Source organism: Amblyomma mixtum, chromosome 3 (genome assembly GCF_055824585.1).
Source record: "Amblyomma mixtum isolate Tamu chromosome 3, ASM5582458v1, whole genome shotgun sequence".
Taxonomy (NCBI): domain Eukaryota; kingdom Metazoa; phylum Arthropoda; class Arachnida; order Ixodida; family Ixodidae; genus Amblyomma; species Amblyomma mixtum.
The window spans coordinates 12,775,503-12,793,543 of record NC_143014.1 but is presented as its reverse complement, the minus strand read 5'-3'; the positions used below and the strand labels follow the sequence as shown (position 1 = coordinate 12,793,543).

Here is an 18,041-nt window from a genome sequence, read left to right as displayed (position 1 = left end):
GCTATTGTCTGGGACACTGCCACTATCGTAGCCAGGGAGGACAAACGCGGCTCTTCACTAGCCTAGCACGCCGCTTCAATTTCTCACTGACATTTCTGCAGACAAGATTTCGTTGTCTGCCATACCACATTTACCTACTCGAATGGGACCGGCAATAGAGACAATAAAAAACAGACCAAACAATGCTGCATTGGTTGACCAAAGGAAGGGTCTTTCTTTCTGTATTGATTTTGTTTTTGTCGGTACACAGACTGAAAAATGGATGGCTGAAGGTGAATACCTGACAAACGCCTGCTGCCCTCTTCATAAATGATATAATGCTTGGCAATCTTAGGAAATTTGCAAAAGTAACACAGAATACGCACATTGCATTGGGATAATGGGAATAAAAATGCAGTGGTCAATTCTACATAACTTGGGAAGCATAGAACAGCAGAGACAGAGGTTCAGAAGAAACTGTATTATCTATTGCAGAAATATTCGTGGACAGTCTTTTTGTATCTGGCATCAAACATACTTGGTAGGGACAGTTCTCTTAGTTTAGGGTAGATGTTTGTACGAGATTTGGTTGCATGGCATTGTGGGTGCCTAAGACTGTCATGTATTGGAGCAGGGGCAGGGCAGGGGGAAGCTCATTCCATGGAAACATGATATTCTTTCAGGTGTCGGAGGAGGAGAGGGAAGAGCGCAAAGAAATTGTGACTACAGATAGCTCACCTTCTACAAAGCTCATTGAAATTGCTGGACAATATTCGTAGAGCGCCGTGCTCCCAGGCATACTGCAACTTTATCAGATCTCCCCCTCCAGTGTTGCATGCAGTAATCCGCTTCGGGTGCACGAAAAGATTGTACATGAAAATGCACTTTGACTGCTTTCATTGGTATTTCAGCAGCATCCAACTCTCTTGCTGCCGCCCATTTTAATTGTTTATGAGAATGGCCACCAACATTTGGATCATTGTGGGAGAAATTTCGTTGTTATGACAGTGTGGCTGGACGCCTGCTCACAATGGCAGCTCTCTTCTTGTACCCAGTTGATTGCAGCGTCCTCTGGGACCAAGCATGGCCCAGACAAACACTGAATGCCTGTCCAGTTGACGTTCTTCGCAGACACTGTGCGCCCTTGACAGGGATGCCTGTGGCTACATGCACATGGAGGAGTTCTGTTGCTTTCTTTTTGCTGGTCCCAATGCTACAACCATAGAATTTTCCCGTTTCCTCAATATCGTTGTAAGTGGACTGGGCATAAACACTCCTCCGTTCTAATTGCAGTCACGCCTTCCCTATCAGAGGTGAGGAAACAATATTTGTCCACTAGCATCCTGCACATGTCACCAGTGCCAGTTTCAATTTAGCAATGTTAGAAGGCAATAGCATGCTTTGTCCACACCTGTACGTGGACAGAGCCCGCCTACTGAGAGAGGCTGGCCACGGCGGTTATGGCTCAGTGTTTTTTGCCCCTTCTTGTGTTACTGCGCCTTTCACTATTGCTGATTCAACATACTAGTGGAGTTTGTGTTGCAAAATTTTTATGGTGCTTGATAAGCGCCCTGAAGATGTCACTGTTCAACTTATCTCTGCTATTAAGACATCAAGAAGGGGGGGTTACGGTAAACATTTGCTGAGTAAGTTCACCACTGTTTATTAATCATTTCTTGTGCATAACCTTTACAAGTCTTCTTGCGAAAAATATAGCCGACCGATATTTTGGACTTCGCTCAGGAACCATCGTGCACCTCATCGGAACGTGTACATTTTCACGACCGATATTTTGAACTTTGCGTAGTCTAAAGGTTCGAATTTTCGGACTAAAATAGACGCCAACAATATTGTGGGGATCGTTTAACAACCCAAAGTTTGCCTAATATAGACGTGAGCGGGCATCGCTGTCACTACCAACCCGTTTGCCGCCACCGTGAAAGGCACCATCTTGGATTTAAACGGAATTGGCTCGGCGGGCGCGATCGGACCGGCTTGGATAGGCTTGGCTATTTGTTCTCTATCGTTGCCATTGGAGATAATGAGATGCTTTCCATTGCCATCGAGATGGCCTACAAAGGGCGTGCGATCACATTGAAAATGGTACAGCCGGACAGCTGCAGCGTCCGCCGCGGCTTGGACGCCAGCAAACGCCGGTAGACGGGGGGAGAGGGAGGGGGGGGGGGGGGGGGACTGCATTCCGCCCCGCATCTTCCCGTGGGTTACCTCTCGGTCTTCGCGAACGTCATTGCAATCCCCATGCAAACTGACTGTTCTTGCTTCACGCAGCGAGTGCATTCATTCGCGGCATGACCACGAAAAGTTAAAAAATTTATGGATTTTTCGGACTGTTCGATTATTCGGACCATTTTTCGGGTCCCGCCGAATCCGAAAAATCGGTCGTCGACTGTACATGTAACAAAAGCCTGTATGTTACAAAAAATTTGTAACTTTTCTCAGTTGCGTTATATCCAGGTTTGACTGTGGTGACAAATTTGTGATTGAAATTCTTTTTAAAATACCCTTTTCCCACAGGTAATTCTTTCGTCTTATTTTATAGGGTGAGCTTAATATCGCTTTTCTTTTGGTGACATAGCATTTGGGCTGGTAGCATTATTGAAGATAAATATTTAGTCCAGTGAGTGCAAACCATATTTAAAAGGGCAGCACCATGCTGGAGGTCCACTCAGTGCTCTCTACTCTTTCGTGCCACCACAGTACGTCCGTGGCCTGAAGAACTTCACTGCTGAGCCACCACACCAACATGCAGTCTACTACACCTACATGCTGCTGGCCCAGAAGGTGTGGTCACACAATGAAATGCTCCAAGCCACAGAGGGTGAGTTCTGTAGTCATTGAGCAGTTGTACAGTGCAATCCACTTATAACGATATTGAGAAAACCGGAAAATTCGATCGTTATAACCGATTATCGTTATATCTGGACCGCCAAAAAAAATGAAGAAAAAAAAGCAAACGAGAGCACGCATGCATTTTCCCGTGTATGCAGACTTACCTACTTGCCAGCGATGATTCAGTCGGATAGAACAAAGCTAGTCACTAAAGAACACTGAACACTTTATTGCTGTACATATAAAGAGAATAAATAGGTTAATCACGCTTAAAAAAGTCTGAAATCCGCGCTTGCTTGAGCGGCAGCTGAAGCTTAATTATTTCCGTATGCATCGTCTCTAGTTGCTGCGCATGCATGTGCGGCAGTCCTGTACCATGCATAAAGCCTATCAGCGACTGGATGGACTGTAAGGCACTTCGTGAAGACATTGGAGCTGGCGTGGTGGTGTCACTGCCATCGTTGTGAGTGCTGCCGTCATCGTCATCACTTTTTTCATCATCGCTCGATGCCGCTTTTTGTCGCAATAGCTGCTCCTCGGCAATGGCCTCATCGGTGAATTCCTCACACGAAGCAGCAGCGTTGTCAGCGTTCAAAAAGTCGTCTAAGAGCGCTCCGCCGGCGTTGTCGGAAGCGGCAACATGATTCCAGAGTGCGCCCACATCGGCAGTTTCGGGGAGCAATTCATCTGTCCCTTCTGAGACTGCACAGTCGTGACGCACGAAGCCTGCTTTTCTAAAGCAGTTCTTGATTGTGGACTGCTTCACCTCGTACCACGCACCATACACAAACCGCACCGCTTCGATCAAGCTTACCTTCAGGTGAGGAGGCCCGGAAGCATGCTCTGGCGATAACGAGCGGTCTATTTTTAAGATCAGCCATTCGAGCATGCGACGTCTGTAGAGGGCCTTGAAATTGGCAATTACGCCTGCGTCCATGGGCTGCAGACCTGCCATGGTGTTCGGAGGCAGGAAGACCAACTCAACAGACGTCAGCTTCACGCTGACGCTGTGTGCAGAGCAATTGTCGAGGAGTAGGACAACTTTCCTCTTCTTTTGTTCCATTGCGCCGTCAAACTCGAGCAGCCATTCCTGAAACAGGTCGCGAGTCATCCACGCTTTCTTGTTATTCCGATAGCGGACTGGAATATGTTGGTTCCTGAAGCAGTGAGGCCTCTTGGATTTCCCAATCACAAACGGCTTGAGACGCTCGCTACCATCCATGCTGGCGCACAAAAACACTGTCACTCAGACCTTGCTGTGCTTTCCACCGATGCACGGGTCCCCTTTGAGCGCGTGCGTCCTTGAAGGCAGCATTTCGTAGAACACCGCTGTCTCGTCCCCATTGAAAATGTTCTTTTCCTCATAGCGCTCCAACAGCTGGGGCAGTTTTGTCGCCAGCCACTCGTCTTTCGCCGACACGTCCAGCGAGGCAGCCTCCCCGACCACGCTTTTATAAACAATGCCGTGGCGATCTTTGAACCTCTAGATCCATCCTCCGCCGGGCTCGAAGTTTTCACGTCCCAGAAGCAAAGCGAATGTCTTCGCCTTTGCAGACAGAATCGGTCCTGTGATCGGAACATTCCGGTTGCGAGCGTTCAGGAACCACTGGTAGAGACTCTCTTCGACATCTCTGTACAAAGGGTCTCTAAGCCTCTTTCGCTGGTCGTCGTGGCCGCTGGAGCCGGCCTTCTCGAGGACATCTACAGCCTTGATTATTGTCTAAATAGTCGACTGCGAAAGCCCATACTTTTTAGTGAGGCTTCCTACCTTGAAGCCCTGCCGGAAATCCTTGTGAATCTGGTGCTTCACCTCGAGAGAGATCGCCTTCCGCTTAGTCGGCGCCATCTTCTATGTACAATCGTGCGATCGTGGCGATAGCGATACGGCCGCACCCTTCGCACGGCACGGCGGTGGCCAACAGACTGGCGGCTAAGCAAACCATGGAGGAAAGAAAACGCTCCCCTTCTCCCACCTTCTCTCTCCAGCAATTGCGATGATGATGGCGCTTACTTCCAAAGGCCGCATGCATCGCCTCCTTGCGGATTTCTCCACAACGGTCTATTTGCGGCACTTTTCCCGTCATTCTCTTCAAATAATTATATTTTTTTTGCAAGCATTCATACGAAATTTCCTAGTAAATACTTTCCAGGCGGTCAAAATTCTATCGTTGTATCCGATATATCGCCGTTAATCGTATCGTTATATGTGGTTTATTTTTACATAGGGGCAATGGGAAAATTGATAAATCTAAATAACTTGATCGTTATAGCCGATATATCGTTATATCTGGTATCGTTATGAGTGGACTACACTGTAATGCTTGTTTCTAGAAAAGTAATTCAGCGCTACTTTTTGAGACAGACATGGTGTGATGAGCACCGTCTCATGCCTGTCTATGTGCTCCTCTGAAGAAAGTAGCACTGAATTACTTATTCAGAAATGGTGCATTAAGTGTTAATGCTGTTGTTGCACGAGTCTGCCTGGCTTATACAGCCTCCTTCGAGCAATGGCCTTCATCAGCTGTGCACCTCTTGTTAGCTTTCAAGTTTCTTGGTGCTGGGTATGCATGCCAGTCGTCACCTGTTTTCCATTCTTTTTTTTTTTTTTTTGCTGCTTATTCATGGGCAGAAGGGGCCACAAAGCTTCTCTTCATCTAGTGAGTAAGGCCACACAAAACCTGAATTTTCTACAAAGGGTATCCCTTGTTAGAAGGTGTAAATGCTCAACCCAATGCTTTTGCACATAGGAGGTCTTCAATAGTAGTTCGAGAAACGCTTGCGTTTCCAGGTTGAGAGATGGGTTTAGTATGTTGCAAGTCACATGAGCATTTAATACATAGTCTTTGGTTGCATGTTGTGGTCCAAAACAGAGTCCACACTAAGGGCTGGGAGCAATAAGATAAACTCTGATGATTCGAACTACGGTTAATTCAAACAAATTTCAAAAATTTTGGTTGGCTGGCTATATTTTCAATGCATTTTAAGGTTGCCTAATTTGTACCGCAGATTGTCTTGAACTCGTTTAATTCAAACTTTTTGGCTTTTTCCAACACTGCTGGCGCACAAAAAAAGCAGCGGCCTGAAGCTGCTTGAACTGAAAATTCGGCCCCTCATTAACTCAGATACGGTCCAAGGGGGGTCGCCCCATACGAGCGACTATCAGGGAGCATTCTTCTCGCTTCCCTCCACGTGGCCAGGTGCCAGAAATGCGCTGTCATCGCGAGCTGCTCGTTGTATGGTGCTCCCACCGCTGCTGTGTCGCACCTGTGAAGGAGCTCTACTTTGGTATTCATGACATTGGGCGAGCAGTTTTCACTAAAAAACAGATGACCATTGCTTATCTTTTCATCAGTCCAGATTGTTTTCTGAAAGGGTTTTTTGTGGCCACTTGCTTCGGACAATTTGGATCTTTGTTTGCAGTCCCTTGAGATCCCAATAATGTGGTTTTACTGTATGTAGGAACCAGTGCATTATTGTTAACCTTTTTCTGCCATACAACCAGTCTGGGACTGCTGGTTGCATAGATGCCTTTCACCCATGTTGTGCTCAAGCATTTAGCCACATTTGCATGGTGAAAGAGTGCTGTATTACTATTTGTATGTCCATAAAGCAAATCAGATTTAGTATTGGATCAAATTGAGGTGCACTCCTGATAATTCAAACAAAAATCTGTGGTCCCTTGAAGTTTATATTAATGAGAGTCTACTGTAATAGCATTTTTCGGGCATTCCTACACTGATGTTTTTTTAAGACTTGCCAGGTCTCCCGAATTATCCAGGAGACTCCTGAATTTTGATGGTTTTGTGCGATTGTATGACTGAAAGAAAAATCTCCCAGAAACGCTTCAGTGTTCGGCCAAATCCTATCCTAGCCTGGCCATAGAGCTTCGAAGCTACCTGCAGATCCAATCCAATCCTACCGCATGATACTGGTTAACATCTTCATCAGTGAAGAGTCTAAACAGCATATCAAGCAGGCGCAGCGTATTCTCTCTTCGATCGGTGCTCGCAAAAGTGTCCACTAGCTGACCTCATGGTTTCCAACGCAAGTTCTAGCAATATTGCCACCGTCCGACTAATCAGTGGCGCCGTACCGCGGCCGAACTGTTTAAGCTGGGACTTGCCAAGCCTTGGGCATTCGAGGTGATCGAAGATCGTCTTCTTCCTCGCTCGAGCTGCCTGCTGGCTGGCACGCCCACCTCGTCTAATTAGAACCCTGGCTGTTTCTTCACCCGTTTGTCGGTGACATATTTGGTGGAGCCGCTGGGTAACGTCCCATGTACTCTGATTGCGAGGACACTCTCGATACCTGTTCTCCACGCGTGGACACAACACCCGTCCACAAAGCGAGCCGCCGTCTGCGAGGCCTACAACCGGAGTTCAGCCAACTGACAGCGCCGGTAAGAGCGGTAAGAGCAATGACCTCAACCGTGGCTAGCCAGACGACTCAGCATTCCGGGAATGCCCCGCCATTCGTCCTTCACGCACCTCGGTCGCCGCCACCGTTCCACGGGGACAGGTTCGAGGATGTAGAAGACTGGTTGGCCAGCTTTGACTGAGTGGCGGGCTTCAACGAATGGGACGGCGAGCGCAAATTCCGCAATGTCTACTTTGCGCTGCAGGACTCAGCCAAAACAGGGTTCGAAAATCACGAAGCCTCCTTTACCACCTGGGAAGTGTTTCGTCGAGAACTCCTAGCGACGTTTACCACCAACGAAAGAAAAGAAAAGGCTGAAATCGCTCTACACTCGAGGTCCCAGCAGTCCAACGAGAGCGTCGCGATGTTCGTCGAGGACATGACGCGTCTGTTCAATCGGGCCGACCCTGCTATGCCAGAGGCGAAGAAGGTGTGCCACTTAATGCGCGGCGTAAAAGAACAGCTATTTGCCGGCCTTGTCCGTGACCCGCCAAGAACAGTGGCCGACTTCACAAGGGAGGCAACGAGTATCGAGCGCTCTCTGCAGGAACGGGGCGCGCACTACGGACGTGAGGCTACTGTAGCAGCCGCTTCCCAGTACACGCCTACGTCGCTGCCCGCCGAGGAGCTTCGGGAGCTTGTGAGAAGTGTTGTGCGCGAGGAATTGGCGAAACTTCGCTTGGAAGCTCCACAAGCCAATGTCGCTGCCGTAACGGACGTAGTCCGTGACGAAATCCGACGAGCTGTGCAGCCGCCCCCAGCACCACACCCGGCGCCCTCTGTTATGACGTACAGCGAGGCACTACAAAGTCCTGGGCCAGCGAGGCAAGCCTTTTCCCCCGTCGTTCCCATGCCAGTGCCATCTCTGCAGTACCCGAACGCAGCAGTACCATCTGTGCCGCAGGAGTACAGGCCCCCCATGAGCAAAGCGCACGTATGGCGTACGCCAAACAACCGGCCGCTCTGTTACCACTGCGGGGAGCCCGGCCACATCCTCCGCCACTGCCCCTACCGCAGAATGGGTTTAAGAGGGTTTTCACCTGACGCACCTCGACCACGCTACGGTGAAAGACCACGGGATATCGAGCTGTACCTGGCTGATAACGTGCAGTCCTCGACCCCGCAGCGGCGCCAGTCCAGATCGCCATCCCCAAGGCGGTTCTCCTCGCCCGGCCGCCCATCGACCTCTGGCCAGTTCAGAGGTGCGTCCCCTCGTCGGGAAAACTGAAGACGGCGTCCTCCGGGGGTAGGGCCGCCGCTACTGGACCGTGTCAAGAGCCTCCATTCGAAGATTCGCCGCGACGCTCCGACCGACGACGACCTGACCAGACGACCTCAACGACGCGCTGCGACCGACTGGTTTCTGCCGAAATTTCGGTATCCGCTGACAACCACGACGTTACTGCACTGGTGGATACCGGCGCCGATTTTTTTGTAATGAGCAGTCGGTTAGCCACGGCCCTGAGGAAGGTACTGACCCCTTGGTCTGGGCCGCAGATCCGGACAGCTGGTGGCCACGTCGTAACTCCGATTGGTGTCTGCACTTCGCGAATCCAGATCCGCGGAGTTACTTTCCCTGGTTGCTTTGCTGTGTTACCCGAGTGCTCCAAGGACCTCATACTCGGTTTGGATTTTCTTCAAGAGTACGGTGCCGTTATCAATCTACAGGAGCTCATCGTGTCGTTTTCCACCCAAGGCCCTGTCGACGACGATACCGAGCCACGCAGGGCTAAGCTATGCGTCTGTGATGACCAGGTACTAATCCCGTCAAGAGCCAGCATGTTTGTTACCGTAGAGTGCGATAACAGCCCCAGCACTCGTGGCATCGCTGAAACCAACATCTCGCTGCTCCTTGGTCGGCAAGTCTGTGTTGCTCGCGGAATTATTGAATTGAACAGTGGGCAAACCGAACTTCTGGTGACCAATTTTGGTTCTGAACCTCAGTGTTTGCCTGGCAAAACAGCTATTGCGTATTTCAAAGAACTTTGTGAATTCGCAGGACAGCACGCGTTGTCCGAAATCCCGGCATCAGTGGAGGCACCGACCACTCCCATAAAGACCGACGTCAACCCAAACCTCCCGTCTCATCAGAAACGCTGCCTGGAGAGCATTATCGACTCTTTCCGCGACTGTTTTGCCTCGACCTCTAAGGTTAGGCAGACTCCGCTTACAAAGCATCGCATTATTGTTGACGCAAACCAGCGACCGTTATACCAGCCACCTTATCGGGTCTCTTCGAAGGAACGTGACGCTATTCGCCGACAAGTTCAAGAAATGCTCCAGGACGACGTGATACAGCCGTCGACGAGCCCGTGGGCATCACCTGTTGTTCTTGTGGAGAAGGATGGAACCCTACGGTTCTGTGTTGATTACAGGCGTCTAAACAAAGTCACCAAAAAGGACGTTTATCCTCTGCCGCGGATTGATGACTCCCTAGACAGGCTACGCCACGCCACGTATTTCTCGTCACTAGATTTACGTAGTGGGTATTGGCAGATCGAGGTGGACGAGCGCGATCGGGAAAAGGCCGCCTTTATTACACCGGATGGTCTGTACGAATTCCGGGTGCTCCCTTTCGGACTGTGCTCGGCTCCTGCCACCTTCGAGAGAATGATGGACACCGTGCTTGCCGACCTAAAATGGCAGTCCTGCCTCGTCTACCTGGATGACGTTGTCATCTTCTCCGCTACGTTCGAGGAGCACCTGAGGTGCCTGCGCGCCGTGTTCGCCGCAATTCGTTCGGCCGGTCTTTCCCTCAAGCCCGAAAAGTGTCACTTCGCTTTCCAGGAGTTGAAGTTTCTGGGCCACATCGTGAGCGCTAAGGGAGTAAGCCCTGATCCTGATAAGACAGCCGCCGTCACTGCTTTTCCCATGCCAACCGATAAGCGAAGTGTGCGCCGCTTTCTGGGCCTCTGCGCCTATTATCGGCGTTTTGTGCGGAACTTCTCCCAGACTGCTGAGCCCCTCATCCGCCTCACGAAAGATGCCGAACCGTTCTTCTGGGGCCAGGAGCAACAACAGGCCTTCGAAGACCTCCGCACTCGTCTGCAAAGTACGCCCATCCTTGGCCACTTCGACGAGTCAGCCGACACTGAACTGCACACAGACGCCAGCAACATCGGCCTCGGTGCGGTCCTTGTGCAGTGGCAGGATGGTCTCGAACGCGTAATTGCATACGCAAGCCGCACCTTGTCACGCTCGGAGGCGAACTATTCCACTACTGAAAAAGAATGCCTGGCAATTGTGTGGGCAGTGACCAAATTTCGCCCATATTTATACGGCCGCCCGTTTCGAGTTGTCAGTGATCACCATTCGCTGTGTTGGCTAGCGAACCTGAAAGATCCCTCGGGGCAGCTTGCACGCTGGAGCCTTCGTCTTCAAGAGTTCGATGTCACCATCGTTTGTAAGTCCGGTAGGAAGCACAGTGATGCCGACTGTCTGTCTCGTGCCCCTGTCGAGGACAACCGAGCTGATCCCGACGACGATTCTGTGTTTCTCGGCGCCATCTCCACGTCCATCCTCACTCACCACCAAAGAGACGACAGTGAACTCCGGCCTCTCATTGAGTATCTTGAAGGAAGCGCAGAGTCGCCCCCGCGACTCTTCTCACGTGGTCTGTCGTCATTCTGTTTGCGCGATGGCGTTCTGTATAAGAAAAACTACCGCCCGACGGAAGCTGTCTATCTGCTCGTCGTACCTGCGGCTTTGCGCGAAGAAGTCCTGCAGGCGTGCCATGATGACCCATCTTCTGGTCACCTGGGTTTTTCTCGCACTTTGGCGCGGATACGCCAAAAGTACTACTGGCCCAGGGTTGCGGCAGTTGTACAGCGTTATGTCCGAACTTGCCGCGAGTGCCAACGTCGCAAGACGCCACCGACTAAGCCAGCCGGACTACTACAGCCCATTGATCCGCCACAAGTCCCCTTCCACCAAGTCGGCATGGACTTACTCGGCCCCTTTCCGCAGTCCTCGCTGGGTAACCGCTACATTGTGGTGGCCACCGACTACCTCAGCCGGTACTGTGAAACTAAAGCTCTTCCCCGTGGTACCGCTGACGAAATTGCGAACTTTTTCGTTCAAAACATTGCGCTTCGTCATGGTGCCCCCCTCGTCGTTATAACTGACGGGAACGGCGTTCACCTCGGCCCTCACACAGGAGGTTATGCGTCTTAGCGGCACGAGTCACCGAAAAACAACCGCTTACCACCCTCAAACGAACGGACTCACTGAACGGCTCAACAAGACGATCGCCGACATGATCTCCATGTATGTTGACGCAGACCACCGGAACTGGGATGCCATACTCCCTTACGTCATTTTCGCCTATAACACTGCACTACAAGAAACGACGTGTTTCACTCCATTTCGTTTAGTGCATGGTCGCGAAGCCACCACCATGCTGGACGCAATGTTGCTTCCGAGCAGTACTCCCTCAACTGTTGTGGGTGCTGACCACTTCGTTCGTCACGCCGAGGCCGCCCGCCAACTCGCTCGCCAGCGCATCCGGCACCAGCAAACCCACGACGCTCGCCGCTATAACCTCCGCCACAGAGCTGTTAGTTACCAGCCCGGCGAACAAGTCTGGGGTTGGAGCCCAATCCGCATGCGTGGACGCTCCGAAAAGCTTCTGCGCCGATATTTCGGCCCCTACGAGGTACTCCGCCAAGTAAGTGAGGTGAACTATGAAGTCCTTCCCCAAGGAACAGTTCGCTCCTCCAGACGGCCGACCTCCGAAGTTGTCCATGTCGCACAGATGAAGCCATACCACGCCCGCTAGCGCTTCAGGCATGTCTACACCTGCCGCCGGACACATGCAGCGTCCCTTCTCTTCGTGCTTCCCATTGCTGCGGCACCGAGCCGGTGCCCTTCAGTGAGGGGGAGCAATGCCACCGTCCGACTAATCAGTGGCGCCGTACCGCGTCCGAACTGTTTAAGCAGGGACTTGCCAAGCCTTGGGCACTCGAGGTGCTCGAAGATCGTCTTCTTCCTCGCTCGAGCTGCCTGCTGGCTGGCACGCCCACCTCGTCTAATTAGAACCTGGGCTATTTCTTCACCTGTTTGTCGGTGACAATATCCTCAAGGGCAAAATAAACATTGCAAAGCTTCTGGTCCGCGCTCGACTGGTTGAACTTGGCCACTCGTTCAAACTGGTCGAGCCAGTCTTCCACATCTTCAAACGCGTTCCCGCGGAAGCACTCTGGCCCCTTGGTGTTGTGAAGAGTCACCGGTGTAGGGGTGGAATGTGCCATGGCTTGGGAGACCTGGCGAACTTTGAAGAGTCGCCCGGCAGGAGTCCTATGCATACCCCACACGCTCCACCAGTGTCACGACTCGATAGAGCCCCTAGGAGGGCTTAAAGATAAAGAGTCCTGCATTTTCAGCTTCTTTCTCTTCCAGCCTCGAGCTCGTAGACCCAGTCATCATCTTTGGTGTTTTCTTCTATGCGGCATTTGACAGTCATCTACTCATCGTCCCAACAGCTCTCCGCACTGAAGTCTTGCAAGCGTGCCACGACAAGCCAACCGCTGGCCACCTAGGCTACACCCGCACGTTGGCTTGACTACTGGCCGAAACTGCCGGCAACAGTGAAGCACTATGTACAAACGTGCGTAGACTGCCAATGCCATAAATCACTCCCTGACAAACCAGCCTGCCTACTCCACCCTCTTCAAGTGCCAAAGACACCTTTCAAGCAAATTGGCATGGACCTCCTGGGACCATTTCAGACGTCTACTGCCGGGAATAAGTGGATAATTTTCGCCACCAATTATCTAACTCTCTACACGGAGACAAAGGCTCTGCCCAGGGGTACCACCGCCGGAGCAGCTCGGTTCTTCGTTGAGAACATTGTCCTCAGGCATGGTGCTCCGGCACTCATTATAACTGACAGAGGAACTGCATTTACGGCCGATCCTTTGGAAACCGTTCTCCTCCTCAGCTGTACTAGTCATCATAAAACGACGGCCTATCACCCTCAAACCAGTGGATTGACGGAATGCCTCAATAAGACCATCACAGACATGCTTTGTATGTACAGTGCGGTCCATTGTCAAAGGGAACATGCGATCGGGTGGCCTCCGGGCTTCACGAAGCCCTGCCGCCTAGATGCGGCGAGAATAGGCGGCATCAGGCGCATTCGCGGAATGACCAGCCGTCATGCTTACTGCGCATGCGTCTTGTGTCGTCGATTCCCACAAGTTCTTCGCGGCAGCGCTCCGCGAAGCGCGGAGACCACGCGATCGCATGTTCCCTTTAACAGTGGACCGTACTGTATGTCGACGTGGACTACAAGAATTGGGATGAAATTCTTCCCTACGTCGCATTCGCCTACAATACGACATGACAAGACACCACTCGCATGACGCATTTCAGCATCCTTCATGGCTGACCAGCAACCAATTCTGGATGCCATGTTGCTCCCGAATGCCGATGGCGATAATGTTGATCAGGACGCTGAGGAATTCGCACAGCGTGCCGAGGAAGCTCGCCAGCTAGTGCGTGTGCACATCAGAACTCAGCAGGAGTATGACGCACGACTCTACAGTCTTCACCACAGACATGTAATGTATGAACCTGGCGACAAAGTGTGGGTCTGGATGCCTATTCGCCGCCGTGGGCTCTCCGAAAAACTATTACGGCGACACTTCGAGCCCTATGTCGTTTAACCGACGTAACATATGAGGTGGTGTCAGACGGGTTATCAACATCCAAGTGACGCCTGTTGTACGTCTGAAACCATACCACTTCTTGACCTCCTACTTCCTTTTGTTACCATAGGGACGATGCTTCCTGAGGAGGGAGGCAAATGCCGCATAGAAGCTGAAAATGCCGGACTCTTTCTGGTTGAACTGTAAACCGTTTTCATCTTTAAGCCCTCCTTAGGGTTTGATCGAGTCGTGACAACATGCCCATCTGAGTTTTCTTCTGTGCTTTTGTTAACTTCAGGCTGCGGTGCGGGGTCTAGTGCCTCTTTAACTTAGTCATGGCATTGAATAAAGAGCGCAAGAAATATCTTTAAATCTTCTTAAGGCAGTATACTGCATAATTTGGCTGTATTGTGACATCGCAGAAAGGTGAGCATCATGCGCTGTGCTCTGCTTATAATTGCGATATCAGCATCTCGCAAGGGGGCAGAACCAACATGGCTATGCACGTTTCGTTGAAGAAGCATACCAGCAACATTCAGTGCCAAGGGAACCAACATCGTCTGCAACAATTTTTTGGTAGACAAGACGACAGCGATGTCATCCATGTGGAATGCTTGTTCCCGAGTTTTTTGCTGGAACACAACATCCCACTGAGCACCTCCGAACATATGGGACCTCTGCTGTGCAAAATGTTCCTGAAGTCATGCATTGTGATGAGATGGTGCGCCACGCACACGAGAGCACGGTGAGTGCCCTGAAAAGGAGTGTTTGCATGGAGGGCAGTAACGATTGCCATGCATAGCTGTACCCGAGCGTGGTTACCTATTTTGTCGAATAATTGTCAAGAGCAAACTGCTTGCTTTGAGCACAGCCATTCAGCTGGGTGCAACATGACAGATACCTTCACTTTATTGAACATACCGTTGTCTAATTGCATAGCTTTTGGTTCCGACATTGCCAGTGTGATGCTAGGAAAGAAAAATGGCTTAGCGGCAGCACTGACTGAGGCCGATAAAACTCATGCCAACATTGTGTATCAAGGTGATGGTTGTGCATGATCAACATTGCGGCTGGAAAAGCAGCGTCTTGTCTCCCATCGAAGGTGGACTGAGTCCTCATGGATACTTTTGTTTGGAAAGGAGTGCCAAAATAAAAATCCACCTCAGACAGTTTCAAGAAGCACACGCCTACTTGTTGGCCTTGGAAGGCTGCCTCATAAGGTGAAGAAGGAAGCCGCAAGTCTGCAATTTCGGTTGTACAGTGGCAGTGGAAAAAGCTAAGGGCACTGATGTGGAAGATAAGGGGGTGACCATGCATAGCACGTGAGGAACGGCTGTTTGTGTTCTTGAGCTCGGGTCTCAACAAAGCATGCTGTATTTTTTTTGGAAACCTGCAAGCAGAAGCTTCTCAAACACACGTGCTGCAATCTCTGCTTTTTGGGAGACCTCCTTTCAAGCTTCGCAATGCCAGCGCTGCTGAAGGATCACAAAGACCTACTTAGAGCTGAGATGCTCAGATCAAGACCTTGTGGTGGGACAAGAAATTGAGTGCATTGTTGACAGTGTTATGACTGGGACGCTATCCACCGATGGAGCCGTTCTCACGGTAGCGTCGCATTGGCAGGAACTGGCAGTTTGCGGAGGTAATGGGTTCCAAGGTTCATCCTCTTCACTCGCAAGCTCGCCGCCTTTTTTTGTGCACAAGCTTTGTCCTAGGGACTCCTAGATACACTGGGGAGTGCCTTTGGTTTATAAGGCCTGCAGGAGGGTGGTCTGAACCCATGTGGTCCCTTTCTTGATGTGGTCTTTCTATTGTGTTAAGACGTATCTCTGTGCTCTCTTGTATATATAACCACTTGTTCATGATGTAAATGCAAACGTTTCCTAGTTCTTCAAGAAGGCCTCGGAGTGTCTCTTCCTTGCAGAGCATGGGTGCTGACATCAGCGTCCTTTGAGAACTATATCAACTGGTTGGCAGCGGCAAAATTGTTCTTTGCTGGTACCGACATCGATGAGTGCTGACTTTCCATGAGGTTCTGCCAGACATTCACAGTAAGCCACATTGCTGTGCGGATGAGCTTTCGGAATGTTGGGACCTAATCCAGGAAAGGCCCAGGAAGGAAGAAGAAGCTGAATAAAGAGAGTGTCTCATATGCAGAGGAAAAGAGAGAGCACCAAAGAGAAATTGAAAAGTTGTGGCTATTGATAGAGATAACGAAGGCGAGATGCGCCAGTGGCCAGGAAGCCAGTCTTTGGTAGAGGCGGAGTATGGTAGGACTCGTCAGGCTGACTATCAACTAACGCTTTATTTCAGAAGGCTTTGAGAACGAATATAAAAGGACAGGTGCAACTATGTACGAAGACTAAAGGGAAGGAGGCACATGCTCTGCTTGGCTGCTAACAACGGCGTGGGGTAAGAAGAACGACAACAAAAAGGCTAGCGTGCAGCCCCCTCCACAAATTATGCCTAATCCTCTGTCACGCTTGGGGAAAGCATTTTTCTGCAGGGAAGAACAGAAGCGAGGAGCCCACCACGATAGCTGACTCGTTTGTATCGACTTCGTGTAAACGGAGTCTTCGAGATGGGCTGCCCTTGCGATTCCCTGACTCAAACCACCGCTGTCAGTTCATGAAATACCACCTAGATAGGTTCGTGTAAGTAAAGAACTGCTGATACTGAAGTCAAGGAGGATGGAGAAGCAGAACCGAAACAGAAACTGGTCCCAAGTCAGTGATTGATCTATGACCACGTGCTGCAGCTTAACGGAGAGCAATTATGTGCACAAATAATTGAAAAACTTTATTTTCATTTCTAACTTTTGCGTACAGCTATTATTTTAGTGCAAACGAAAGTTAAAGATATGTCTACGTTTCTAAAAGTCTTAAGATGACGTAGTTGTGTGTGCTGGCTGATGGCGTCGCATGGTCGTTTCATGAGAGCAAAAAGGCAACGATTTCAAATGGGCTTTATTAAATGCAGACTCAATATTGCACCGAAATATTTCGGAATCAGCATGTTTATGGAAGCAGTAAAAATTAAAACCGGACAGCTTCATTTTCTTTTCACAACCCCTTTAAGCAATGTGATTTCCTTTGGGAACAAAGTGAGGGATGGTGTGCCAACACAGGCTTGATTCTTCATGTGAATGATGAAGGCTTCCCAGGTTTCGCTTGCGCTTTGGCCGTGATATCTTAAGTTACGTGTTTGGTTAAGCAGTGGAAAACAATCTTCACAACTGGCGCAGTTCCTTGAAGCGCGTTTAGCCGTACGTTAACCCTTTTGCTGTTGCTGTTTACAAACCATTTTTTTTTTTTGCCCTTTTGTTTCTGCTTTTGTGTGTTCTGGTTTTTTCTGCCCGTTGTTAGCAGCCGAGCGGAGCACATGGCTTCCCGTTCGCCTTTGTTACAATGGTCTTTTTATGTTTGTTCTCAAGCCTTCAAAGCCTATATATTCCTGCTTTCTGAATTAAAATTTCAGTTGATAGTCAGTGCTCATTCTGTTGTCTCTTTCCTGCCCTGTCCTTCGTGCTGTTTTTTAAGGGTGCACAAGGTAGATGAAAGGGACGCAGGGTCTAAGACATGTGATGTCGACCGGACAGTCGTGTCAAAAATAGTAGAGGCAGGCGCTGGAAGTGTTCATACGCAGCCGGGGATGAACGCATATGCAAGAGAAGGAGCTTCATCAAGGCTAGCGGAATGAGGGCTGAGGTAACTGCATTGCTATGAGCAAAGGATGAATGGCTGTGTAAAATCAGACAGTGATGCGATTTGTGAGACTGTTCAGTAGTTAGCGGCCCGTGAAGATGCTGCAAAAGAACCTAAATTCGCAAAGTGTTCATGCCAAATCCGCGAAAGAAGGCAGGCAGGGCTGGTTTCGAAGGGGTCAAAATGGGCTGGAAGGGAGGCACAGCCAGTAGGCAGCGCATCCGAGCAAAGGTCCATGTCAGGAAGATGTGGCAGTGCCACTTGGAGGCTAGTCAGCGTAAGCTGTGTCCAAATAAAGATAAAAAGGAGCTTCCCCATTACACAGGGGTTGAGCTGACCACAAAAGTGGCATCATGCGCAATCAGTGCAATGGGAACACTGAGGTGGTTAGTTCGAATGAGGTCAAAACAAAGACAGTATACCAAGGACTTCCTGAAAAGGACGG

General features: G+C 50.3%; 1 protein-coding gene across 1 annotated transcript in view; it reads left to right on the top strand.

Moving 5' to 3' along the window:
- The window catches only part of Ide (Insulin degrading metalloproteinase), a 123,527-nt gene that overhangs the window by 56,694 nt on the left and 48,792 nt on the right, over window positions 1-18,041 (top strand). Inside the window, exon 19 of the mRNA XM_089578182.1 lies at window positions 2,698-2,818. Within this exon, the coding sequence (XP_089434308.1) occupies window positions 2,698-2,818 (121 nt within the window). The remainder of the gene's footprint in view (window positions 1-2,697; window positions 2,819-18,041) is intronic.